The sequence below is a fragment of the Misgurnus anguillicaudatus genome, chromosome 21, assembly GCF_027580225.2.
Source record: "Misgurnus anguillicaudatus chromosome 21, ASM2758022v2, whole genome shotgun sequence".
NCBI classification, from domain to species: Eukaryota; Metazoa; Chordata; class Actinopteri; order Cypriniformes; family Cobitidae; genus Misgurnus; species Misgurnus anguillicaudatus.
Window position 1 is genome coordinate 20,395,527 of NC_073357.2, and position 27,121 is coordinate 20,422,647.

General features: G+C 41.8%; 2 protein-coding genes and 2 long non-coding RNA genes across 6 annotated transcripts; 3 read left to right on the forward strand and 1 right to left on the reverse strand.

Annotated features, from left to right (window-relative positions):
* Positions 1 to 501: 501 nt before the first annotated feature.
* Positions 502 to 2,309, forward strand: LOC141352814 (E3 SUMO-protein ligase ZBED1-like). The gene is made up of 2 exons (XM_073858823.1): positions 502 to 1,357; positions 1,684 to 2,309. Exons 1-2 carry the CDS (start codon positions 502 to 504, stop codon positions 2,307 to 2,309), a joined length of 1,482 nt encoding a protein of 493 aa, XP_073714924.1.
* Positions 2,310 to 4,990: 2,681 nt separating this feature from the next.
* LOC129423739 (uncharacterized) lies at positions 4,991 to 6,691 on the forward strand. Its single transcript, XM_055180190.2, has 2 exons — positions 4,991 to 5,020; positions 5,299 to 6,691. The coding sequence occupies exons 1-2, from the start codon at positions 5,000 to 5,002 to the stop codon at positions 5,716 to 5,718; spliced, it is 441 nt and encodes a 146-aa protein (XP_055036165.2). The 5' UTR covers positions 4,991 to 4,999; the 3' UTR covers positions 5,719 to 6,691.
* A 2,745-nt stretch (positions 6,692 to 9,436) lies between these two features.
* LOC141353308 (uncharacterized) lies at positions 9,437 to 13,849 on the reverse strand. Of its 2 annotated transcripts, XR_012360339.1 has the most exons (5): positions 13,377 to 13,849; positions 13,112 to 13,271; positions 12,904 to 13,013; positions 9,638 to 9,849; positions 9,437 to 9,530 (listed from the first exon to the last, which is right to left on the reverse strand). It is a non-coding gene; the product is annotated as an uncharacterized lncRNA (long non-coding RNA). The 2 variants fall into 2 exon arrangements; XR_012360340.1 differs by lacking the exons at positions 12,904 to 13,013; positions 13,112 to 13,271; positions 13,377 to 13,849 and adding an exon at positions 10,854 to 11,120 and having other exon boundaries at positions 9,638 to 10,473.
* An 11,136-nt stretch (positions 13,850 to 24,985) lies between these two features.
* LOC129433190 (uncharacterized) lies at positions 24,986 to 26,946 on the forward strand. Of its 2 annotated transcripts, XR_012360256.1 has the most exons (4): positions 24,986 to 25,385; positions 25,485 to 25,573; positions 25,667 to 25,746; positions 25,932 to 26,946. It is a non-coding gene; the product is annotated as an uncharacterized lncRNA (long non-coding RNA). The 2 variants fall into 2 exon arrangements; XR_012360255.1 differs by lacking the exon at positions 24,986 to 25,385 and having other exon boundaries at positions 25,401 to 25,573.
* The last annotated feature ends 175 nt before the right edge of the window (positions 26,947 to 27,121 follow it).

The following is a 27,121-nucleotide window of genomic DNA, read 5'->3' on the forward strand; positions in this document are numbered from 1 at the left end:
TTCCCGCAGTAGTTAGTTTGTCTAGAACAAAGCACTCACATACCTCATATGGAATCTGGAACCGAGCTGACTTGAACCACTATAATGTTTGACACTTTGAACGGCCCCTACGCTAATAGAATTCTGTTTTTCTCTCCCTGTCTTGTCCTCGACCACGAGGACAATGAGACAAACAGACCCAGTTCCTGTTGCTGTGAAGATCATCGCACCACTGATTAGGGCTGAACGATTAATCGAAATCGAATCGCAATCGCGATTTACAACGTTGCGATTAGCAAATCGCAGAAGGCCGCGATGTGGGCGCGATGTTAAACGAATGCAGCAAGTATGTCTGATGGCAAAAGCGTGACTCTCCTTTCTGTGTGACAGTCTTACTAACCAATGGCGTGAGCGCACCTTCAGCCGAGTGAGCGTTCTCTCTCCAATCAGCACTGCCATTGTCAACTAGGTAAACGCCCATCTTAAAAAAACAATAACAAGCGGAGCACGCGGAGTTTGCTAATGGCGTCTTCCGAGCCAGATCAAGCTGTAGGTGCCTTAATACCAAAGAAAAACAGCACCTCTGTTATCTGGGATTATTTTGGATTCGAAGTGACAGACACAGAACAAAAAAAGGTACTTTGCAAAACTTGTCGTAGAAGTGTTGCCACATCGCGTGGTAATACAACAAATCTCCACCAACACTTAAAAAAACATCACAGGCGGATTTTTGAGGAGTGCATTGCTAAAAAGTCTACAGAAAGTGCTGCCAGTGACACTCAATCTAGTAGCAAGCATCAGCAGAGTACAATTTCAGAGTTGTTTGCAGCCGTTACACCATATGAAAAGACCTCGCGAAGGCATCGGGAGATAACTAACGCCATAACCCACTACCTCGCTAAAGACACGGTGCCTTTTAATGTTGTGACTAAAGAGGGTTTTAAAAACCTCATCCAAACGCTGGATAAAAGATACACAATTCCCTCTCGCACCTATTTTAGCCAAGTTGCCATCCCACAGTTGTATGTTGAATGTAGGAACAAAACTGAGGCGGAATTGATGCACGTGGAATATTATGCCACAACAACAGACTTGTGGTCTAGCAGGACGACCGAGCCGTATCTTAGTCTCACTGTGCACTTTATTAATGATGACTTTGAGCTAAAGACTCGCTGTCTGCAAACGGCATACTTTCCTGCAGACCACACGGGACAGAATATTGCCCAAGGATTAAAGGAATGTTTATCCAGTTGGCATCTGAACGAAGAGGGACAAACCTGCATAACCACTGATAATGCAGCAAATGTCATTAAAGCTACGGAGTTAAACGACTGGACCAGACTTCAGTGTTTTGGCCACAGGCTGCATCTTGCCATTGGTAAGTAAGCATTTACGTCTTATTATGTATGAATTATATTCTGGCATCTCGCCAGTAAAGCCGGTGTCGTAATTAGCAAATCGCCATCATCTGCTTTCACGTCGTAGTTCATTGACGAGCAACACAATATGATTTATTATTATTTAAAATATACAAGTTTTTAATTATTATTTAAAAAGTATTAGTAGTACTTTGCGCACGTACAAACACACGCGCACAAATACACAGCTTAAACAACATTTCCTATGTTTACTTTTAACACTTGCATATATATTTTATTAAAAAGGTTTTTAAAGATAATCTTAAAATTATCTTTCTTTTTTCAGAAAATGCTTTGAAGGATGATGCCAGGGTAAATCGGGCAACAGGACTTTGTAAGCAGCTGGTTGCCCATTTCTCACACAGCTGGAAAAAGAAAAATGCACTGAGTGAAGTGCAAAAACAATTAAATCTGCCAGAGCATTCCTTAGTCACAGAGTGTCCAACAAGATGGGGCTCTAGACAGAAGATGATCGAGAGGGTCTTGGAGCAGAGCAAAGCTTTGTCTCAGGTTCTGTCTGAAGACAGGAAGACGCGTCACTTGGTCCCCACCTGGCAGGACACAGAGGTCCTTGAGTCTATCAATGCTGCCCTACATCCTCTCCAGGTCTTTACAGATGCCCAATCTGGTGAATTGTATGTCAGCGTATCCTATCTGAAGCCAGTCCTGCATCTTCTAAAAACATCAACCCTAGCTGAAAAAGACGATGACACCGATCTAACGAAGGCCATAAAGTCAAGGGCCCTTAGCTATATGGAGGACAAATATAGTGACCCAGCCACACAGGAACTTCTTGATGTAGCTTCATTCCTTGATCCACGATTCAAAATGGACTACGTGAGACAAGAGAATATTCCAGAAATCAGATCAAGAGTCTGTCACGGTTGGTCTAAACCGGATAATGGAAAATAATAAGAGATGAACCCAAACGCAAGATGTATGAAAATATAACTATTTATTAACAGAAACTAAAACACCCACGAGGGGGTAAAAACAGAAAGAAACAGAAACACTGTGTTGGAACACAAAATAAACAGAACACGAGAAGAACTCGGATATGAAAACTGGTGACACATAAACACAGCAACTACAAACAACGCACGCACACCACACAGAGAACACAAGGGCATTATAAAGACACCACATCAATGGGGAACAGGTGAACATAATTAATCACTTAAGACATGATTACAAAAGGGAGTAGGGTAAAAGTGACAAGACACTGGGAATACGTGTAACACATACATGATGTGAATACACACGTATTCCCACATAAAACAATGCTGCCCTGGTCCTGCCCTCTGGATAATAACCAAGGTCAGGCAAGACCATGACAGCCACAAAACACTGGGAACACGTGTCACACAGATATGATGTGAACACACGTGTTCCCACGTACACACACTGCTGCCCTGACCTTGCCCACAGAACATAGACCTGATCTACACTAAGGTCTGGCAAGATCACGACAGCAACAAGACACCGGGGACATGTGGCAGCCACACACAGAATGTGATCCCACATGTCCCCACACAGAACATGATACTGCCACGGTCCTGTCAGATGCACTCAGACCTACATCTAGCACGGATGTCCGACAGGACCATGACAGTACCCCCCACTTAAAAGACGGATACAAGACGTCACAAACAAAAACAAACAAAAACATTAAACACGAGGAACGAAAGACTGCACAACAGAAGACAACCACGACAACATTACTACGAACAACAGAGGTAAACAAACATAGGTAACAAAAGGATTGGGATGATTTAACAAAAATAATAAATGATGAAGGGGAGGTGGGGAAAAAACAGGGGAAACAAAATGTCCATGGGGCACATAAGTCCTAGGGTCCCGCGGCTGAAAAGCCGACCGGTGACGTGTCCCTGGCTGCGCCGGCGGGTGACGTGTCTCCGGCTGCGCCGGCGGGTGACGTGTCTCCGGCTGCGCCGGCGGGTGACGTGTCTCCGGCTGCGCCGGCGGGGGACGTGTCTCCGGCTGCGCCGGCTGGTGACGTGTCTCCGGCTGCGCCGGCTGGTGACGTGTCTCCGGCTGCGCCGGCTGGTGACGTGTCTCCGGCTGCGCCGGCTGGTGACGTGTCTCCGGCTGCGCCGGTTGGTGACGTGTCTCCGGCTGCGCCGGCTGGTGACGTGTCTCCGGCTGCATCGGCGGGTGACGTGTCTCTGGATGCACCGGCGGATGACGTGTCCCCGGCTGCACCGGCGGATGACGTGTCTCCGGATGCACCGGCGGGTGACGTGTCCCCGGCTGCACCGGCGGGTGACGTGTCCCCGGCTGCACCGGCGGGTGACGTGTCCCCGGCTGCACCGGCGGGTGACGTGTCTCCGGCTGCACCGGCGGGTGACGTGTCTCCGGCTGCACCGGCGGGTGACGTGTCTCCGGCTGCACCGGCGGGTGACGTGTCTCCGGCTGCACCGGCGGGTGACGTGTCTCCGGCTGCACCGGCGGGTGACGTGTCTCCGGCTGCACCGGCGGGTGACGTGTCTCCAGCTTCGCCGATTCCGAGGCCCTCCTCGTCCTCCTCCTCCTCCCTCTGGACGCAGGGAGTGCAGAGCCGAGACTACTCCCGGGAGTAGTCTCCAACACCGGGGAGACAGGAGTCGATCCCTCCAGCCGGATAGCCCCGGTCCTAATGGCCCTCAAGCTGGCCTGCGTCTGGCGGGATCCAGCAGATCCGGTTGGCCGCCGCCTGGCGTAAACTTCGGGTCCGCATACGAGTGGGTCATAGAATTCGTAACCCGACTCGTATGCGGGACGTGAGCCCCTTCCCCGTACCGCCAGGCGGCTACCGGCAAACATCTCGCTGGGTTCTGTTGGGTGCGTGCGTTATGTCACGGTTGGTCTAAACCGGATAATGGAAAATAATAAGAGATGAACCCAAACGCAAGATGTATGAAAATATAACTATTTATTAACAGAAACTAAAACACCCACGAGGGGGTAAAAACAGAAAGAAACAGAAACACTGTGTTGGAACACAAAATAAACAGAACACGAGAAGAACTCGGATATGAAAACTGGTGACACATAAACACAGCAACTACAAACAACGCACGCACACCACACAGAGAACACAAGGGCATTATAAAGACACCACATCAATGGGGAACAGGTGAACATAATTAATCACTTAAGACATGATTACAAAAGGGAGTAGGGTAAAAGTGACAAGACACTGGGAATACGTGTAACACATACATGATGTGAATACACACGTATTCCCACATAAAACAATGCTGCCCTGGTCCTGCCCTCTGGATAATAACCAAGGTCAGGCAAGACCATGACAGCCACAAAACACTGGGAACACGTGTCACACAGATATGATGTGAACACACGTGTTCCCACGTACACACACTGCTGCCCTGACCTTGCCCACAGAACATAGACCTGATCTACACTAAGGTCTGGCAAGATCACGACAGCAACAAGACACCGGGGACATGTGGCAGCCACACACAGAATGTGATCCCACATGTCCCCACACAGAACATGATACTGCCACGGTCCTGTCAGATGCACTCAGACCTACATCTAGCACGGATGTCTGACAGGACCATGACAGAGTCAAGTTAGAAATGGAACAGGAAGCACAAAAGGTAACTTGTTTTAATTTTATGTGCAATAGCAATAGAATATAATTATAATTAATGTTTTAATAGAAAATAACAAAATTGCAGCGGATGTCAACATTAAAATAGCTCTAGTAAATTACACTATATAAATACACTATAATAGCTTGTTATTATAATACATGCAATCTATGCCATTTTCTATATTATTAATTTTTACATTGACAAGCAATTTTTTTATTGCTTAAATTAGAATGCCCAATTTCTTAAAATTACATTAGATTAAATAGTTCTCTGTTTTTCAGGAAAAAAGGGCTCGTCTCAGCACAACAGGTGACGAGCTTCAAAGTGCCACTGCTGAGGCAGAACCTTCAACATCCACAGTGAAGAAGAAGGACAAGCAGTCACTGGGCAGCTTTCTCAAGGGCATCACTGTGCCCCATGCTTCCTCTGTTCAGTTGGAGGACTCCTTAGAGGCTGAACTAAACGGCTACCTCATGACTCCTGCTATTGATGGAGAGGAAGATCCTTTGGCTTGGTGGAAGGTACATAGGGTTAACTTTCCAAGGCTGAGCAAACTGGCTCGCAAATACCTATGTATACCTGCCACAAGTTCCCCATCGGAAAGACTCTTTAGCACTAGTGGAAACGTTGTGACATGTGAGCGCTCATGTCTGAAACCGGCAAAGGTAGACATGTTAGTGTTTTTGGCCAAAAATTTGTAAAGGCTGTACAACTTGACCAAGTACTACTTGACCAAGTGTTTGTAAGACTTCAGTTGGAGTCAAGATATGTTCAGTTCTGCACTTTATTTTGTAATGCAACTTACTGGCAGCCTTTACTCTATAAAGAAAATATTATGTTCAAATATGTTTCATATTTGTACTTAAATGTGTGCTGTGCAGTATTTTAAATGCTGGTAGTTATCAGTCTTAAGTTGATTGTGAATTTTTTGTGCACTAAGTGTTTGTGATGTTTACAAAAGGTGAATTTTTTGTGCACTAAACGTTTGTGATGTTTACAAAAGGAGCATGTTTACAAAAATGTAACTATTTTTTTTTTGTTCTTACTAGAGAAAAGTGAGTCTGTTTAGTTTATTTAATTATTTGATGTTTAAAAAGAAATTCTGCAATAAATGCTGAAATCAGTTAATATATTTTCTTTTTCTTGAATAAGAATGCATACTTACTGTGGCAGCACTGACTGAATTTTAACAGCAAGAAACGAATCATCCATTTGAAAGAAATGCATACTGCGTCTGCTTGTTTTCAAAGGTAGTGGAGGTGATGGTGTTTACGGTCTACTAATATGTAATGGATTTTATTGGTGGGATGTAATCTGGCAGATGGGAACCAATAGAACACCAGTAAATCCTACTGGAATAATGCCCCAAACACATGATTTTTTCAGGAATGGTTTTAAAGAAAAAGCTAATGGGTTATTATGTTATTTTAACAAAAAAAAAAAAATTCTGTAAACGGCAAAATTAAAATCGCAAATCAAATCGCAATCGCAATGTCTATCAAAAAAGTCGCAATTAGATATTTCCCCTAAATCGCACAGCCCTACCACTGATCCACTGGCTGTCCTTCAACGTGATGACCAGCCGATGCCCGACCAACGACCACCGGCTAAACCAGTTTAATTCGCTTACCCGCCTCCTATCCCTACCGTTTCTATATATATATAAATATATTTTAATTCCTCCCAAGGGTTTTTGTCCTTCTAGGAGTTTTTCCCATTGGGTTTTTTCCTAGGGGTTTTTTTCGTCCCAGGGGGAGTCAGCCAACTTTGGCTTAACTTAGCACTTTACTGTATACGTTACATTATTACAGTTTTTTTTTGATTGCTAGGCGCCAGTGGGCGCGACTGGAGCCGCATGTGCAGAACTCTAACTACAGTCTGCACAGCAGCAGTTCATGTGGACAAAACTCTAGTTCATTTTTCATTGCTTGAACACGGTTTTCAAAACTTTACACACTTATCCCATGACTTTAACCACAACCTGCACAACACTGTGGATTTACAGCACTTTGTTCAAATGCTAACACACTGCTGTCAAAACTGGGAACCACACATTCAAAACACAATTGATTTCAGCCTTGTGGCTTTCAAACACTGCTGATTGCAATTTCATATAAATATAAATTCCAATTTCATATATATATTTCATATATATAAAATTCATGTACATTTAGTTTCTACCTTTTTTCTCATTACTGTAATTCCGCAAATTACTACAGACTACTGAAGCAAACTGCTAATTTTCATTTACCTTAAAGAATTATGATGTTCTAAATAAAATAATAAGTCATGTGATAAATCAATAAATAAATCATTCTTTGAAGAAAACATTATTTGTGTGACGTCACTGAAATTGTTAAAACTGTAAAGATAAAAAGTTAGTATTTTCTGTATTGGTGTTTGATGTTAGTGTTTTTCCTCTCAGTGTGTTGTGAGTGACAGTGTGTGTTATTGTAGTGAGGGTTGTGTTTAGTGTTTGGCTGCACTGAGCTGTTTTGAGTCATGTGTTTAGAGTTGTGCTCAGGTGACTTTTGGTAGCGCAGACTGTAGTTAGAGTTTTGCACATGTAGCTCCAGTTGCGCTCACTGTCGTTTAGCAATCGAAAAAAACTGTAATATGCTCGCTTGTACGGTTTAACCGTTTTCTCTACTTCTTATATTATCTATTGATTTTCTGTGTTCTCCTCTACATCTTCTCATGTAAAGCTGCTTTGCAACAATTAACACTTGTGAAAAGCGCTATATAAATAAAATTGAATTGAAAAATTGAATTGAATAATGAGATCATAATTATTTGAACATGAAGCATGTGATTTTTTTTACTTCTATTTTTCTTTTTAACTCTTTCCCCGCCATAACGCTTCCCCGCCAATGACGAGTATTTCCGTCTTTCCACAATACCGCTATTATCCACTAGGTGGCACCCTTCCGCAACTTTTTAAAACCAGAAGTATTGCCCTATGGCAAGCTGCTGCATGTCCGTGTCTGTTTTAAAGATCGCTCTGAATGGGATCTGTATGAAAAGTCCATCACAAAAATGGAATTATCTCTGCTTTTTGCTCAAAATGCGGTGTTTTTGCAGAAACCTAATTTAATTAGTCTATTTAAGAAACTTAGCATCATTCAAAATAACTAAAATTCAATGGACACAATTACAATTTTAATGTGTGAAAATTATGTCTCTGACTCAAGAGAAATGCAACAAATGTTATTTCAGAATATTTATTTCCAACACTTAGAAAACATGTCTCCAACTGCCCTATGTTAGAATAGTGTGCACGTATGTCTCAATGCTGCACATCGTTTAAAAGAAGCCGTTCAAATGACATCATGTAACACATTTTTGCTAGCTAGGATGTTGATAAATTAGTCAGTGAAATGTAAAGCTGCTTGATTTTGCTGATGTCTCATGATTTGAAGTTCACTGTTTCTATTGTTATTATAATTTTACCCTAACATTTCATGAAATCTTTTAAAATAGAAACAACAATATCAATAGACAGGTCCATAATCTAAAAGACAGTCTTTCACATGTGAATGCAAAACATGTTGGGTGATACAGACTGATAAACTCGGGTAAACATATCTGCAGATACCTGTCAGCTACAGTACTTCTAATCCAGAGGTGCCCAAAGTTGGCCCACAATAGATCTTGGCCCATCATGCCACGTTAGATAAGGAAAAAGAATAAAAGTCATTGACGCAGATGTTCATATTTTTAATGAAACATTTTCTAAAATGTATATTTTTTGTTGTATTTTTGTATTGTGTTTGTGCGTGAGTGAGTGAGTGAGTGAGCGAGCGTGTGTGCGTGAGCGAGTGAGTGAGTGAGTGAGTGTGTGTGTTTGTGCGTGAGTGAGTGTGTTTGTGCATGAGTGAGTGAGTGAGCGTGTGTGTTTGTGCGTGAGTGAGTGAGTGAATGAATGAGCATGTGTGTTTGTGCGTGAGTGCGTGTGTTTGTGTGTGGGTGAGTGAGTGAGTGAGAGCATGAGCGTGTGTGTGTGTGTGTGAGAGAGAGAGATAGAGAGAGAAAGAGAGATCTTTTTTGTGCGTGAGTGAGTGAGTGAGTGAGCGAGCGTGTGTGTGCGTGAGCGAGTGAGTGAGTGAGTGAGTGTGTGTGTTTGTGCGTGAGTGAGTGTGTTTGTGCATGAGTGAGTGAGTGAGCGTGTGTGTTTGTGCGTGAGTGAGTGAGTGAGTGAATGAATGAGCATGTGTGTTTGTGCGTGAGTGCGTGTGTTTGTGTGTGGGTGAGTGAGTGAGTGAGAGCATGAGCGTGTGTGTGTGTGTGTGAGAGAGAGAGATAGAGAGAGAAAGAGAGATCTTTAACATGTGTGTGTGTGTGTGTGTGTGTGTGTGTGTGTGTGTGAGGAGAGAGAGAGAGACAGAGCATGAGCGTGTGTGTTGTATGACAAATTATTACCTTACTCGTAACTTGTGCTCATCATTTAACTTCTCTCTTAGTGCTGCCCTGATGAACTTTTTTGGAACATCAGGGAACTTTTTTTGTACTGTGTCTGTAAATGCAATTCCACTTATCATATGTGATAACATTATTACAATTTTGCACTATAACTGCAACATCATGTTTGCGTAAAGAAAAAAAGCAGGACATTTTTCTCACCTAGGATCAGCACAACTTTGTCCTGGTCAAGAGCTGGCTTTGCCATAGCGCCTTTGTTAGCATTGCCGGCCCTTCCAGACAGCCCATGTGTGGCCAGCGTCTCTCTCCCAAACACTGCCACTGCCAGATCTTTCACCATGGCAGAACATGATGTGCCCCCCCCCCTGTCCACAACTTGTCAGGACAGCTGAACTAATTCCTAGCCCCTGTGTCTGTCAAGAAAAAAAGTTAGGGACACTGTATCTAAAAGCATATAACTTTGACTACATACTGTGCAAAAGTGTTAGGCCTGTTAGATTCTTCAACAAAAAAGTGATATATTTTAGTTTAGTGTGCCAACTGTTTTATAGTCAAGGGGGTGATCAGGGACGTACTGGGACTGAAATTCAGCCCGGGACTTTAAGATGGAGAGGCCTTTTATGCGAGTGCCCTTGGTGCACGAGCAGGATTTTTTGCAGTTATTTTAATTCTAGTAGTGTTTTTATGGTATTAACTTGAAAAGAATCAGATTATGCTGAAGACCTAAAAGAAACTTTAGGATAACACCTGCCTCCTCAGGTTGTATAAGCAAGTCACAACTGCACTAAACACAACCAGGTCAGCAAAACCTAATCTCGAACACATAAGTCACAGTATACTGCTAACTACCAGCATGTCATGTGTACAGTCAGTTGGAGTGATACAATTGTTACAATTACTCACACATACCCACTCAGATAATCAAAAACTACAATACAGTCCCATAAAATAGAGATTGTGTGTACGTACTCACTTTCAACTCTCCCTGGCTCCACTTCCCCTGTGCTGGACCCTGCCTCTGCTTACTGATTGTACAGCTACATATGCATGAGAAGAACATCAGTAATAAATATGACTAAGAATAATTCATTTTTTTAATTCAATCTGTGCTTTAGGCAGGTTATAATCTAGTAAGTGGAACTATTGCATTTTATCCTATATGTAAATATGTAATATTGTGCTGTATTTTTCTATTTGTGTGTCCTTAATAAAGCCTTGATTGATTGATATGCCTACCCTGCTGAAAAAAACAGCATCAAACCAGCATGGGAATTATGCTGGTCTATGCTGGTTTGATGCTGGTTTAGCTGGTGGTCACCAGCATACCAGCACCAAAACACAACATATGCTGGTCTTGCTGGTATGCTGGTTTTTCCAGCAGGGTAATATGATTGCCTACCCAGCCCTGCACACTGACCCATCACTGTTTTTGTACTGGTTCCATTCTCCTCCTCCTCTTGTTCTGCTTTCCTTCCTCCTCCTCATCAATATGACTGCAAGAGTCATCATCAACCTGTCTCTCTCCATCAGTGACCTTAACAGCTAATATACAGACAAGAATCAGTAGTGAAGCAACACAGACAGAGAAATATATATTTAAAAGTTGACTTTATCAAGTTTTTCAACACAGCTACCAGATCCGTGTACTATAGTGGAGTGAATAGAAGACGTTAGCAGATGGCCAAATATAAAGTGACCATATATACGTATTAGTATATTATTAGTGCAACCAAACACAATTACCAGACATTTTGATGCTGGGAAACTGTTTTGATAAACTTACTGAGTTGCTAACACGTTAAAACCACCGGGGAACAACACCACTTCTGTTGCCAAAATACGCACGCAGGCTATTTCATCAATTTCATAAGCGGGATAATGTAGAGCGAGGCGGTTCTTATAGCGAATACAACCAAGCTCCGCTTTGCGTGGGGTCCTGATAAGCCTGTCGGGGTTGTATTCGCTATAACAACCGCCTCGCTCTACATTATCCCTTATATATGCCTATTTAAATGCAAATATAAATGATTTCAGTGTATAATAGATGCATCACTAATTGTGCACCTGTCCTGTCCATGCTGCTGGTCCTTCCTCATCTGCACCTCCTGCCACAGCGTCCTTTTGAGTGCGAAAAAGGTCTGTTAATTTGGCGCATTTAGCTGCCTCTTGTGCCAACATTTTTATGTTTTAGGCCCCACCCATTTCTTTCTCTTCTTTTCGCAATTTTTACCGTCTTATGTTGCATTCACACGAATCCAAACCTGACCAAAAGTAAACTCTTTTGATCGGCGCCTTTGAGCCAATCGGTTGTGAGGAAAACCGAGGATCAGTCCAAGTTGGGAGGGGCCGCTCTTATCTCCCCTCAAGATTTGAAGAATTGGTTTGGCCCGGTCTGAAACAGACACAGCGTTCCGCTGCAGCTGAGCGCCTGGTCAGGCATAAAAAAAAAAACGTTTTGACCTCCGGCCGGTTCGGCCTGAAATGGACCGGCCGTTCGGGATTGCTCCCGGGAACTCCCGATGGCCAGTCCGCCCCTGGGGGTGATCATACTGTGGCGAGGGGGGCGTGGTTTTGCGGAGTCTGTAGCGGGAGAGAGAGGACGGAACAGAGCGGAGCGTAAGTAGATCAAGTGCAGATGATGAACACCTGTGTCTGATTTCAGTAATTGGCGTGGAGAGACCGGATATAAACCGGAGTGGGAGAGGGAGAGAGAGAGGCTGCGTCCGAAACCGCATACTGTATAGTAGGTACTGAATTAGATGAAGTACCTACTTATTTGGCGTTAAAACAGTAGGTACTGTATAATATGAATACTGGTAGAATGAATGAGATAAGGACGTACTATATCCGCCATGTTGCTACATCACGTGACATACGTCGTCATCAGGTCATGTTATTTCAGTGCGAAAACAGCCGCATGCCTCTTCTTCTTCGTTGGATAACTCCTCTCCCGGGGCATCATGGGATAGTGAAGTGTTCATCGTATGCACACTGCAAAATCTAACCGGAAGTAGTAGGTCATCCGGGTACTTTTCACATACTGTTTTTCGAATACTATGTATTCGGACATACTACTCGCGTCACCTACTGCTTTTCGCGTACTATATAGTATGAAGTAGGCGGTTTCGGACGCAGCAAAAGAGATGAGCTGGGACCTCGTGTGTGTGCTGCTATGAACCTGAGTCATTGAGAGAATATTCTAAGTAATTGTGTTTTGTGGCTGTGCTTATGCACGGTGAACGTGCTTTTGTTTTGTTTGTGAGAAACGTGAATAAAACGAGCGTCCCAGCTCAAGCCGACCCCTGTCTTATTCCTTCCTTATTATTTCTGAACTGAACCTCATCACACATACCAAATGTGTATTTTGTTACTAAAGTAAAATGAAACATGAAGAAGTTAACATGCCTTCTACGACTTCTGCACAACACTTTACATAAATATAGGCTATATAATATATTTGTATTCACCTTTTCAGGGGGATTCTTCTGGCTTGAATCTTGTGGTTGTTGAGCAACTTGTGGTTGTTGAGCAACAAGAGTGTCCTGGTTCATGCTGCACTTTAGCATTGGAAGAATTTCTTAAAAAATACAAAGTAAATGATTACTAACAGACAACCACACTGACTTATAAATTAATATATAGATAGACAGAAATACATGAAGAAAAAAAGAATACCTTGTTGCAGAGCTATATTAAGTGCTCTTAGATTCTCATTTTCTTTTTCTAATTTAAGAATTTCTCTCTCAAGTTGAGTTTCTCGGCTTGAATGTTCTCCAGCTTGACTCTCCATGCTGTTAATCTCTTGCATCAACATACTGTTCTTTCGGTGGATGACCTAAAGATGGACACACAATATTAGTATCTCGGTGTCATTAATATTTGTGATTTAAATAAGCATAATGAAAAATAAGAGTAGCCATTTAAAAGATGTAGGTATTACTTGATTTTTGACTGGAGGCTCTTGATCAGATGATGAGGACGTTTTGGAGTGAGATGGGGACTAAGTTGGAGTGTATGCTTTTTTTTTCTTTGCTACTCTTTTTACATCATTTTGCAAACGTGGCTGATTTTTTCTTTTCCCCTCTAGCCTAAACATCCTCCTCCTGAGGGTTTCTTTGCTCTCTGAAGGGACAAAAATTAAGTAGGAAATACATATCTTCTATATCATGATTAAGTCTTGTTGTTTGCTGAACTTTTACCATCAAATCTATAATGGTGGCTGGGGAACTTTCCTCTTCATAAGCCACATCCACATCTCCAGGTTCAAACTTTTTTTTTGTATGTCCTTTTTAGGGACAATATCATAGGTGGGAGGCTCCTCCCTCCATTCCACCAGAACCCATGTTTTGCTCATTTTCTAAATAAATAAATAAATACATGCATACATATTTACATACATACAATTGAACAAACATGAATACATTTATTCATTAATAATTATTATTATTTGTACACACACACACACACACACACACACACACACACACACACACACACACACACACACACACACATATATATATTAACCCAAAGATGTACAAAACTCTAAAGTCTCATCATTCACATTTATCTGTTGCCTTCAGCTGTATCCATGACAACAGTGTTACCTTTAACGCAAACAGCGACTCAGGCTCTCGTCCAGTGCAGATAATTCTAATCTAAGGTAACAAAACGGTACAATGATATCAATTATTAGCAAAAAAAGTAATGGTTTTTGTTAGCAATAGATAAAGCTTACTTTTTATAGTCATGTATTAAAAAAAGTTTTGATATAGGCGGTATTATAGGCTAATACATTGGCCTATAATGTATCATCGACAACAAACAAAAAAAAGAAAGAAAATAAAAACATCTTCATATGTTTTAGTCTTACAAATACACATTAATTTAGAAATTTATAACAAAACAGTAATTTAAAGCATTATAACGATATAATTATATAATAAAAGGAGGACTTACCTTCACGATACTAAGTGACGGTTGATGAATGACGTGCAATGGTGTCACGTGAATCGGCTACGCGAAGCAAGTGGGCGCTGCAAGAATCGACCGCCGGATGACGTCAAAGTACCGCGAGATCGATTCACCAAATAATACGGAGGAATTTGCTTTAACTTGCTCTCGCGGAACTTTGACGTCATCCGGCCGTCGGTTCTTGCGGCGCCACATGAAGTCAAACAAGCTTAATGAAACACGTCACCTCAGTGAAAAGATTAATTTACCGGTTCTTTATGTAAGTTACACGTGCTTCTTTTTCAGGGTGAAAGATCTCTTATTAAAGCGTAACTAAACCCCTGGACGAACTAAGCTCCTTCTGTGACGAGACTGACAGGTTAGGTTCCATTTGCAACTCTTTATTGATGTAAGTAAACAGCAAACAGGAATAAACAAAGGGCACATCCAAGTAATCATAAACGTTAAACAGACCAGGTTCGGGGCAGGCGGCTATCAATCATAAACGGGAATCAGTCCAAGATCGGGGCAGGCAGAAAGCAGTCGTAATCGTAATCCAGTCCAAGTTCGGGGCAGGCGGCAAGAATCAAAACACCAGGAGACAGTCCAAAGTAACACTGGGAAATCAAACACGGGTATACACAGGGAAAACGCTCAGAAATGCTGCTAGGGCAAACAAGACTTCGCAAAGTACAAGTGGCAGAGTCCCAGGTTAAATAGACCCGCTGATACGCTGCAGCTGATGTGTACACACCGGGTCACAGTGCCTGCTGGGGAATGGATGCAATATTCGGGTGAATGGGAAGGACCGGGCGCGTTGGCGCGGAAAACCGTCACAGAGCCCCCCCCCCCCCCTGCGAGCGGCTCCAGACGCGGGAAGTGTTCTTTCGAGGGCGACCTCTGGGACGAGGGGCAGGTTTATCCGGGTGTAGTCTGTGAAATTCATGGATGAGGTTGGGATCCAAGATGTTGCTTGCGTTCTCCCACGACCTCTCCTCGGGACCATACCCTGTCGTCTGGAGTCCAGCAGCTCGCTGACCAGATAGGCCTCTTCTCCGTCCACCATGATGGGAGGGGGCCCTGATCCTCCAGAATCTACAGCCGCTCCCGGGTCCTCAGCAGGTTTTAGCAGGGAAACATGGAAAGTGGGAGAGATACGGTAATTAGGGGGGAGATCAAGACGGTAGAAGACAGGATTAACTTGTTTAACAATTTTAAAAGGACCAACATACCTGGGACTCAACTTTTTGCAGGGGAGACGAAGTTTCAGGTCTCTGGACGAGAGCCAAACCAACTGACCAGGTTCGTAGTGGGGTTCTGGGGTTCTATGGCGATCCGCTTTTTCTTTAACCTTTCTAATGGCTCGAGACAGATGAACATGAGCTTGTTGCCAAGCCTCCTGACTTCGGGTGAACCAAGCGTCAATGGCCGGGATGTCTGCGAGTTCCTCATCCCAGGGGAAGATGGGCGGCTGATATCCAAGGACACATTGGAAAGGCGTGAGACCCGTGGAGGTTTTCTTCAGGGAGTTCTGTGCATATTCCGCCCAAGGTAGGAAGCGACACCAGTCATGCTGATTCTTATGACAGTAAATTCTGAGAAACTTGGTTAATTCTTGATTAAGACGTTCAACTTGCCCATTGGATTGTGGATGATAACCGGATGTGAGACTGATGTTAATGTTTAATGCTTTGAAGAATGCTTTCCATACCTTGGACGTGAATTGTGGACCCCGGTCCGATACGATGTCCTCAGGCAGACCGTAATACCGGAACACACAGTGAAGTAGCTGTTCAGCAGTTTCCATGGCGGATGGCAGCTTGGGCAGAGGGATAAAACGACATGCTTTAGAAAAACGATCTATGACAGAAAGTACCACTGTGTTACCATCAGACCTAGGCAGATCCGTCACAAAATCCACCGCTATGTGAGACCATGGTCTCTGTGGGATTACAAGGGGTTGGAGGAGACCAGCTGGGTTCTGATGTGGAGTTTTACTGGCTGCACAAACCGTACAAGCATTCACCACCGCGCTGACATCAGGTAACATGGACTGCCACCAAAACTTGTTCTTCAGCATCACCAATGTCGAGTTAATGCCCGGGTGTCCAGAAGAGAGAGATGTGTGTACCCATTGGATGACCTGCTTCCTGTGAGATGGAGGAACGTAAGTACGGTCTGCAGGGCATTCCGCTGGTGGTGGGTTAGCATTGTTGAGCTGGTTTATCTCTTGCATCACGTTCCATTGAACAGGAGCTACAATGAGGGAGGGTGGGATAATGGGCTCGGAACAAACAGGCTGGGGTGAAGAATCAAAAATACGTGACAATGCATCTGCTTTGGTGTTCTTGGACCCAGGTCGATATGTGATGGTGAATTGAAATCTTTTGAAAAACAGAGCCCACCTTGCCTGCCGGGTATTGAGACGTTTAGCAGATTGTAAATATTCCAGATTGCGATGGTCTGTGAGAATCAGAAAAGGATGCTTGCCGCCCTCTAGCCAATGCCGCCACTCTTCCAAAGCCGCCTTCATGGCCAAAAGCTCTCGGTTACCCACGTCATAATTTCGCTCAGCAGAATTCAGTTTTCTAGAATAGAAAGCACAGGGGTAAACTTTGCCTGGGTTACCTTGCCTCTGTGATAATACCGCGCCCACTCCAGAATTCGAGGCATCCACCTCAACTATGAAGGGTTTCTCGGGATCTGGATGATGCAGGATTGGAGCTAAAGTAAAGCGAGTTTTAAGGTCACCGAAGGCTGCTTCGGCTTCCGGGTTCCATGAGAGCTTGTGATTAAACTTGTGCACAAGTGAAGTTAAGGGTGCTGCAATCATACTGAAATTCTTGATAAATCTTCTGTAAAAGTTAGCAAATCCCAGAAATCTTTGGTGTTCTTTTACCGTCGTGGGTTTGGGCCACTGCAGGACTGACTCCACCTTCTTTTCATCCATAGCCACCCCGTCTGGACTTATGATATACCCCAGGAAGGACGTAGATGACTGATGGAACTCACATTTTTCTGCTTTCACGTAGAGTTGGTGTTCAATGAGGCGTTGGAGGACAGTTCTGACATGTACCACGTGTTGTTCTAGAGAATCAGAGTAAATTAGTATGTCATCAATGTAAACAATAACAAATCGGTTAAGCATGTCCCGGAGCACATCATTAATAAAGGACTGGAACACGGACGGACTGTTAGATAGACCGAAGGGCATCACCAAATATTCATAGTGACCATCACTAGTGGAGAATGCTGTCTTCCATTCATCCCCTTCACGAATTCGAATCAAATTGTAAGCACTTCGGAGATCCAACTTACTGTAGATCTTGGCACTGCGTAGTTGTTCCAAAGCAGCTGGCACCAGAGGTAACGGATAGCGAAACTTCACCGTGATGTCATTCAGGCCACAATAATCAATACAGGGTCTTAGACTGCCATCTTTCTTGCCCACGAAGAAAAACCCTGCAGATGCTGGTGATGTAGAATGGCGTATGAAGCCCTTCTCAAGCTCCTCTGCGATGTATTTCTTCATAGCCTGTTGTTCAGGTTCAGATAGAGGAAAGATGCGCCCCCTAGATGGTACAGTGTCAGGTAACAGGTCTATGGCACAATCACTGGATCGATGAGGTGGTAATTGTGTGGCTTTGGTTTTACTGAAAGCGATGGCTAGATCAGAATACTCGTGGGGAACATTGTCAGGTAAACTGGGTACTGGGTTAATTTGTGATGTACACACAGATAATTCAGGTGACCTACTTAAACAGGATTTCATACATTCATCACTCCACTTTAGAATACTCTTCTTCTTCCAAGAAACGAGCGGATTGTGTAGATGCAGCCAGGGGAAGCCCAAGATGACAAGGTTGTGAGGAGATGAAATGACGTAGAAAACAATCTCTTCAGTATGGTTGTGTTCGGTGACAAGTGTGATACTTTGAGTGATATGCGTGACGTGACCGGTGCCCAACGGTCGTCCGTCTAACGCTGCGATGGAAAGAGGGGGTACACAAGGGGTTACTGAGACACCATGAGACTTCACTAAACTCACATCAATAAAGTTTCCCGCAGCCCCTGAATCAAGTAGTGCTTTGGTAGTGAAGTTACATTGTTGCCATGACAACGTGACAGAAACCTCCATACATTCAAATGTAGCGGATGGTATAGATGCACTCACCCGTCCAAGGCGTGTCTGGGCTGGTCGTGAGGGACAGACAGCAAGAACATGACCAGCTTCACCACAATATAGGCATAAACGTTGACGAAAGCGGCGTTCTCTCTCATCCGCCGTGAGACGTGCTCTACCCACTTGCATGGGTTCACTCGTATCTGGTGAAGGTATAGTGTGAGTTGTGTGAGTCTCAAATACTCGGACTGGTCTGCGACTGCGTACTAAATTATCCACTCGAATGGACAGCTTGACGAATTCATCAAAACTCCTCCCTTCATCACGGCAGGCTAACTCGGACTGTAACTCTTGACTTAGACCTTGGCGAAACAACGTCTTCAATGTATCCTCAACCCAGTTAGTCTGTGCAGCGTGTGTGCGGAAGGTCAGGGCGTATTCAGCCGCTGAGCGGCGCCCCTGTCTAAGGGTGAGTAATTGTTCACCTGGGTCTCGACCTCCTGCTGGGTGTTCAAACACAGCTCTCATGGTGCTCTTAAACTCATCAAAGGTACATTGGTTAAAGTTGCCAGCTGCCCATAATGCCGTAGCCCACTCCAATGCTTTCCCAGTAAGCAAAGAACAAATCAATGAGATTTTACTAACCTCCGTGTTGTAAATGTGGAGTTGTTGGGCGATGAAGAGCTCACACTGCATGAGAAAGCCTTTACATCGATCTGGGGTGCCATCAAACTTTTCAGGGAATGCCAGACGGGGTGTAACTGAAGCCGGAGGCGTGGCTATGGGTCGAGGTGGAGGAGAAGTGGGATCTGGTGTAGCGGCAGTGTTAGCCGATGTTGCTAAGCTCTGCACAGAGCGAACTAATTCCTCCGTGAGAGATGTTAGCCGGACTAACTGATGTTGATTAGCCGCCAGGATGTTTGCTTGTGTGGACAGCTCGCCTGAAAGCTGTGCCACGGTTGCTGGAGCCTGTGGTGGCGAAGTCTTCTGTGATGAGACTGACAGGTTAGGTTCCATTTGCAACTCTTTATTGATGTAAGTAAACAGCAAACAGGAATAAACAAAGGGCACATCCAAGTAATCATAAACGTTAAACAGACCAGGTTCGGGGCAGGCGGCTATCAATCATAAACGGGAATCAGTCCAAGATCGGGGCAGGCAGAAAGCAGTCGTAATCGTAATCCAGTCCAAGTTCGGGGCAGGCGGCAAGAATCAAAACACCAGGAGACAGTCCAAAGTAACACTGGGAAATCAAACACGGGTATACACAGGGAAAACGCTCAGAAATGCTGCTAGGGCAAACAAGACTTCGCAAAGTACAAGTGGCAGAGTCCCAGGTTAAATAGACCCGCTGATACGCTGCAGCTGATGTGTAATCAGCGGGTCACAGTGCATGATGGGGAATGTAGTCAATATTCGGGTGAATGGGAAGTACCGGGAGCGTTGGCGCTGACATCCGTCACACCTACCAAGTGTGTGATGAGATCGTAACAAGGGCATGGTGAGCTTGAAACTTCTTACGTCACGAGTTTTTTTTTGGGGCCCAACATCCAATAGGAAAATTCAACTGCAATAGCCACCGTTCAACCTGAAGAGGGCAGCCCTCCATATATTATAGTATCGAAACACTTTATATCCAAATGTCAAAAAACTTACTAAAATCAATGAACAGCACTAATAAAGCATCATTCTTACAGACCATTAACTATAAAAAGTTGGTTTAGGGTTTAGTTACTCTTTAAAACACGGAGTTTTTCACGACCAAACTATTCTTTTTAAAATAAAAGATTAATTACCGATTCTTTATGTAAATTACACGAGCGTCTTTTTCAGGGTTTTTTTCAAGAAATAGCCTTCTAAAATAAAATATGTCTTCCAATTAACTAAGTCAATTTTGTCAAATACCCAGATTCATTATTGTAGGCATTTTTAGGAAATGTTCTTATTTGGATTAAGCTATTCGGGTAATGCAAAAATATATTCCTTATTATATTTACAAAGAAATAACACTATCATGTTTCTTTTTGAAGGATATGGAGTATAAAGTGTACTTAAATGAAGAGGCACCTGTTCCCGCAGCTACAAAAAGGCGATGGACACAAAATATAATAGGTTGCTGAATGCAAATAACTGTATTTTAGGCAATTTTTTCTTATTGTACAGTTACATATTGACTTACATTAATCAAATAAGCAAGAAATCTGCTTTTTTCTTCGTCAAGAGCAAAAAAGAGAAGATCATACAAGACATGGCTTATTCCCGATATAGTTGAAGTAATTCAGGTTTTAATGTTGGCCTAAAAACATTTTCAGTGATAAATTCATGGCCATCAAGAAACCATGTCTAACATGCTCCTGTATGTTTACAATTTCATACTTATAGGAAAACATTTCCAATAATGACAGTGGTTACAATATCAGCAAATTTGACAGGAACTGCCCCGATGATGCTCATGTGAGAATAGGCTTTTTTATTTTTTTTATTTTTCAAAGTTAATCTTCTTTAGAATTGTGCTTCCTTGTTGTCATAAGGTTGGCAATTCTTTGATCCTTTATCAGCCAGCCCAGAACATTTACAAAATTTAAGTACATGCATAAAACTAGTGGTCCAAGTACCTGTACATGTCTCACAGGGAAACTTTTCTACTGATGAAGAGAATGAGGTCGTCAGCGATGCTGATGGAAACTTTTCAGATGCTGATGTGAGAATGAATTTCTGATATTTTTTTAATCCAATGTTTTTTACATACATTTGTAAATATCAGTGTTCATATGGATTTTGTTTTAATGTGCAATAAATGCACAATTTCTAACAGGAAGGCTTTTCTGCTGATGACGAGGGTGATGTTTTTAGCACAGCTGATGAGAACTTTCCACAGACTCATGTGAGAATAAAGTTTAGAATATGTATCTAAGTCTATAGCCTCATGCTTTTTTTAAAGCACACACTTCTTTATGTGTCAGCCTGTAATTAGTGCAATATTTACTTTCTAGATTGTCAGAAACCACAGTCCAGTTAGTGAGGGAAGCACAGAAGAAAGAGAGGAGTGTGCCAGTGAGGAAAAAATATATCCAAATGCCAAAATCACTGAAGAATCTCTGCTGTGTATACTTGCCTACAGCCTCAGGCATACAACATCCAAAGTGGCTTTGAGTGACTTGTTAGATCTTATCAATCTCCACTGTCCTGATTCAACCAATGGTGTTCCAGATAGCTTATACAAGTTCATGAAATCCTTTCACTGTGACACTTTTGAAGTCCAGTATATTTGCCCATCCTGCCAATTTTTCTTTGGTAATGAAATCCCCACCCACTGTGCTTCATGCAATTGTACCCCAGGTGACATGGAAAACCTAATCAAATCTAGCTCTGTCTTTATTAAGTTATCTATTTCAGATCAGTTAAGAGGTAAATTTCAAGATGCAGATTTTTGTGAGTCTTTGAATTACAAATGGTCAAGGACAAAGCACAACTAACAAAATGTTGAAGACATATTTGATGGTACTATGTACAAATCGATTGATGAACTAAATGACCCAAAATTGGCGAACATTTCAGTGTCCTGGAATGTTGATGGTGTTCCAATTTTCAAATCTTCTCCTTTTCATATCTGGCCACTTCAAGTCACAATCAACGAGCTCCCCCCTAATCTGAGGGCAAAGCATGTCATTCTTGGCAATTTGTGGTTTGGGCCAAAAAAGCCAGAAATGAACTCGTTTCTGCAATCATTTGTTAATGAAATGGGAAGCCTTGAAAACCAAGGGTTACCTTGTCAGTGAAAAGGTGAAAAATCAGTAGTCCATGTATACAGTTTGCTTTGCATTTGTGATTCAGTGGCTCGTTGTGCTGTACAGAATGTCAAGCAATTTAATGGAGAGCATGGTTGTAACTGGTGTTATCAAAAGGGTGAAGTTGTAGAAAAGGGTAACGGGTTTACAAGGGTGTACCCTTTGCAGTCAACAGAGCCAGAGCTGAGATCACACAAAAAACACACTAAAGATGCTCAGCAAGCTGTTGATTCTGGAACATGCATAAATGGTGTAAAAGGTCCATCTCCTCTAATGCTGCTGATGTTTTTTAATATGCTTTCTGGATTTGCATATGATTACATGCATGGCATATTACTTGGTGTTTGTCGCCAGCTGACTACCCTATGGTTTGACTCCAAATACCATACAGAGCCTTGGTACATTGGAAGAGAAATCGAGCAAATTGAAACAAGGTTACTTGCCATTAAACCACCTTCAAGTATAACAAGACCACCCCGTTCAATTTCTTTGCGCAAATATTGGAAAGCTTCGGAATACAGACACTTTATTTTACAGCCTTCCCTGTTTGTTCGGCATTTTACCCAGACAATATCTTGACCATTTACTACTTCTAGTGCAGGCTACATACATTCTCCTTCAAGATTAAATTTCCTCCCACGACATTGACAAAGCTGATGGCCTTTTAAAAGCATTTGTGGACCGTTTTGAGTCTCAGTATGGAAAGTGTCATGTGTCTTATAATGTCCACATACTTGTACATGCAGCAGCATCTGTGAAAAATTGGGGTCCTTTATGGAGTCACAGTGCATTCTTATATGAGTCCCAGAATGGACACCTTCAGAAACTCTTTCATGGCACACAAGCTGTACCAGAACAAATTGTTAACATGTTTAACCTTTACCAACATGTTCCACGACTCATTGCTGCTGTATTCAATGATGAACAAACACAGCAAAGCAAAAGCTTTGTTGAAAAAATGTTGGGAGGCACCAATATTGTGAGAAAGTGTACTGGTAGTTCTAGCGTGATGTTTCTTGGATGCCCACATGTACGACAGCCAACCCCAAGAGAGTCTCATATCCTTCAAGAGTCAGGTTTAAGTGCAAATAAAGCGTTCAGTTTTTATTCTAGGGCTGTGGTTAATGGCAGGCGAATTCATTCAAAAGGAGCAAAATCTTTATCTAAAAGAATCAACCATGCAGTTCAAACCAAACATGGGTCTATAGCATTAGTACGATCATTTATAGACGTAGGCAATGCGCAAGGAGAGGGTCATGCCTTCATTGATGTTATGAAAACAACAAGTAATGACATCAGCAAAGACAGAGAATCAGGGATAACAGCAACAAGCATTTTAAAAGAAAGAGGGATTGACTCAGTTGAACTTATCAAATGCACAGACATACATTCAACCTGTGTCTACCTCAAGGACCTACCAGGTCTTGCAAATAATTTTTTTTGCATCCAACCAAATAAATGGGAGTTGGATTAAAAACAAAATAGCTGCATCTTCATGTTATAAAAGGTAAACATGTACAGTATACAGACTCATATCTCTTGAATGTTGACATGTCGTGGATGTTTGCATAAATGTATCATTTTGAAATGATTTAGAATTTTTTTTATAATTGCCTATTTATTCTTACTCTTAATTTTTTTAATTTACTTGTTAAGACTCATTGTTTTGTCTCATTGCTGCCAACAGCCAGAGCATAATATATCAAAAAATAGTTCCATGAAATGTACTTGAATCTAATTAAATAAAAATTGTATGAATTAAACTACAGTAACTATCGAGTTTTATTCTCTAGTCTAGACAAAACCTGTAGGTTTTTTATATTTATTTTTTGACTTATTTATTTTTCATTTACAGGGAAAACTCCTGTAAGCAAACATTTTGTTTCTGCGTGAGGTGCACGGCAGTCCTGCAGGACTTTATAATTCCTACAGCACTGCTGTGCAGTACAAGTGAAAAATCCTGCAGGATTTTATAATTCCTGCAGATTTTTTAAAAAATCCTGCAGGATTTTATAATTCCTGCAGGACAGCTGTGCAGTACAAGTGAAAAATCCTGCAGGACTTTATCATTCCTGCAGATTTAAAAAAAAAATCCAGCAGGATTTTATAATTCCTGCAGGACTGATGTGCAGTACAAGTGAATAATCCTGCAGGACTTTATAATTCCTGCAGATTTTAAAAAAAATCCAGCAGGATTTTATAATCCCTGCAGGACTGATGTGCAGTACAAGTGAAAAATCCTGCAGGACTTTATAATTCCTGCAGATTTAAAAAAAAAAATCCAACAGGATTTTATAAGTCCTGCAGGACTGATGTGCAGTACAAGTGAAAAATCCTGCAGGATTTTATAATTCCTGCAGGATGCCTGCAGAAAAAATGAAAATCCTGCAGGATTCCTGTAGGTTATTTTTGTAAGGGTTGTTTTCTCATCAACAGTAAGGTAAGTTTGATTTAATTAATTTGTCTGCATCGCGCTGATCGGTTGCCTATTTGTTCATATTATGTTATTTACTATGATTCGTTTTTGTCTTTATTCTAGAACTGTTTGAATTTAAAGCACAAATAGTAAAACATTAAGGTTATACGTGGTACACAGCGGTAAACACGAGGTTAAAAATACGCGAAGTAACATTCAAACGGGGCTGTTAAAAGAATCAATTCGATGTTAACATTTTTAAAAACAATACTTTAAAGAAGCCAAGATTCTTTGCTTAAAACAAACAAAACAATGGTATCTTGTGTGTTGGAAATGTTAGCAGCTAGCAAGTGTCTCTCTGCTATTTTAAATGATACAGACGATCTTTTGTTGTTTAAAAGGTCATTGCTTTAGTGCTGGTAGATGCTGCTTATTTTTCAAGACGGTTTTAATAGCTTTATATTGATTTGTAACAAAGCCAGCTTCACTTTGAGAGAACCTAGATGCTAATTGTAAAGAAGCTTGGAGTCATAATATATTTTAACGTAATATGTTTGCTGTTCTTCATCTCTTTAAATAGGAAGTCTATCCATGTTTGTGTTTACAGAGGTCATGTACACTGTGGTCAACTTTGTGGACGCTGAAGAGGTTTCTCTGGGTAAAGATGATGTAAGTTTATTCATTCAATTTTAAAAATCAAACAGGTTAAATAGTAAACAGATGTGTTATGATGTATGTGATTTTGATTTTTAATTCTGTGTTTGACAGAGAAATAATGAAGTAACAGTGGAAGCTAAAACATCAGACTGATCCAGACACTGAAGAAATTGAGGTCTTTGCAATCTGGCCAAAATTATGTAATTTTAATAATGAAATTATTAAATCAAAGAGGTTAAATAGTAAATGGATGTGTTATGATGTATGTGATTCTATTTTTTATTGTTTGATAGACAACTATATTGAAGTAGCCTACTGTAATGAAGCTGCAGAACAACACAGAGACTCTGAGGACATCAACACAGAAAATGAAGTAAGAAGAAGATGTACATTATGAAGTTCTTTGATCATATATTGTTGTATCTTTGTACTGTTAAATGTAAACTTTCTAAAATGTACAACTTTAATTATGTCATTTTTAATTTGTCGTGTGTGTGTATCTGTATATGTGTATTAGTATTATGCCAAATACTTATATGTACTTTTGTATTTCCAAAGGGCTCCAAAGAGATGTCTGTCAAGATGAGGGTGCATCAACGTTACCTTTGCTGACAAGTATATGCTTTACAGTGTAAAACCTAACAGTTAACTTAACTCAAACCATTTAAGGAAATAGGTTGCCTTAAACCATTAAGTTTTAAAAAACATACATTTGAGTACTGTGAACTTAAGTCTTGCGCAATTATGCACTTATATGTGACCAGTCACGGAAAGCAGGGACACAAGTCGGATCTGGGCCATTTTGAGTTATTCACATATTCTGAAAGTGCAGTTTCTAAGCTTTCCAACGATGTGTAACACATTGAAATCTGATAAGATATGGAGAAGTTGTGGCCATTTGAATATAGGAACTCAGAAATACTCAAACCGAGAAAATCGAGACGAAAGGGACTCTTCTTACCAACTGGGGGAGACAATAGGGCTCATTTACATCTCATTAAGCTAAGCCATACCCCCTGTAAAGCCGTTTTGAGAGACAGATGTTCTAGCATCATATGTAGTATTTTATGACAGAAGTCCAAATGACAACATGCAAAAATAAACATGACTTTTTACCTTTGTGTTGAATCGAATCCAGTCTGTTTCAGATTATCCAATGACCATTTTGTCCACAAATGCGTATAATCCGTGAAATATATATAGTCTATTGTTTACATCAGATTTCGCATGAATGTCTGGTAATACAACATCATATACAATCTGAGGACTATTTACATCGTAACATGTAAGGGTATATGATAACACTCCGTTAAACACATGAACCCGCCTTCAAAGTTTGTATTTAAAATAGGAAGGTAGTATAATAGATCATCCAAACAGCGCCGTCGAAAACGTGACGTCCTTTAGAGATGTTACCAATCGCTCGCTCGTTCCTCCATCAGCCAATGACTTCATGGAAAATATTGATAGACAAAGCATGTAGCCAATTATATGAAGAATACAACGATCTCCGTGTAACTTCTGTGTGTTTGGACTCATGCTGCGCTGCAAGAACAGACAAAGAGATGACAACAAAGTATAGCGAGAGCGAGTCGAAATTAAACTACTCCGTAAGATTTCTTGAAGAGTTCTCGCGGTACTTTGACGTCATCCGACTGCGGCGCCGCATAAAGTCAGGCTGACGTACGATGCGGCTGACTGTTATTTGTTCCGCCCCAGCTTCTTTTATTTTTCTTTTGTTCTGTGCG

What these genes read in the sequence shown, in the direction of transcription:
- LOC129423739 (XM_055180190.2), top strand. Translation starts at nt 5,000, where the DNA reads ATGGAACAGGAAGCACAAAAG. An exon ending in TGGAACAGGAAGCACAAAAG is followed by an intron (nt 5,021 to 5,298) that starts GTAACTTGTTTT and finishes TCTGTTTTTCAG; the next exon opens with GAAAAAAGGGCTCGTCTCAG.
- LOC141352814 (XM_073858823.1), top strand. Translation starts at nt 502, where the DNA reads ATGGCGTCTTCCGAGCCAGATCAAGCTGTAGGTGCCTTAATACCAAAG. An exon ending in CAGGCTGCATCTTGCCATTG is followed by an intron (nt 1,358 to 1,683) that starts GTAAGTAAGCAT and finishes TTCTTTTTTCAG; the next exon opens with AAAATGCTTTGAAGGATGAT.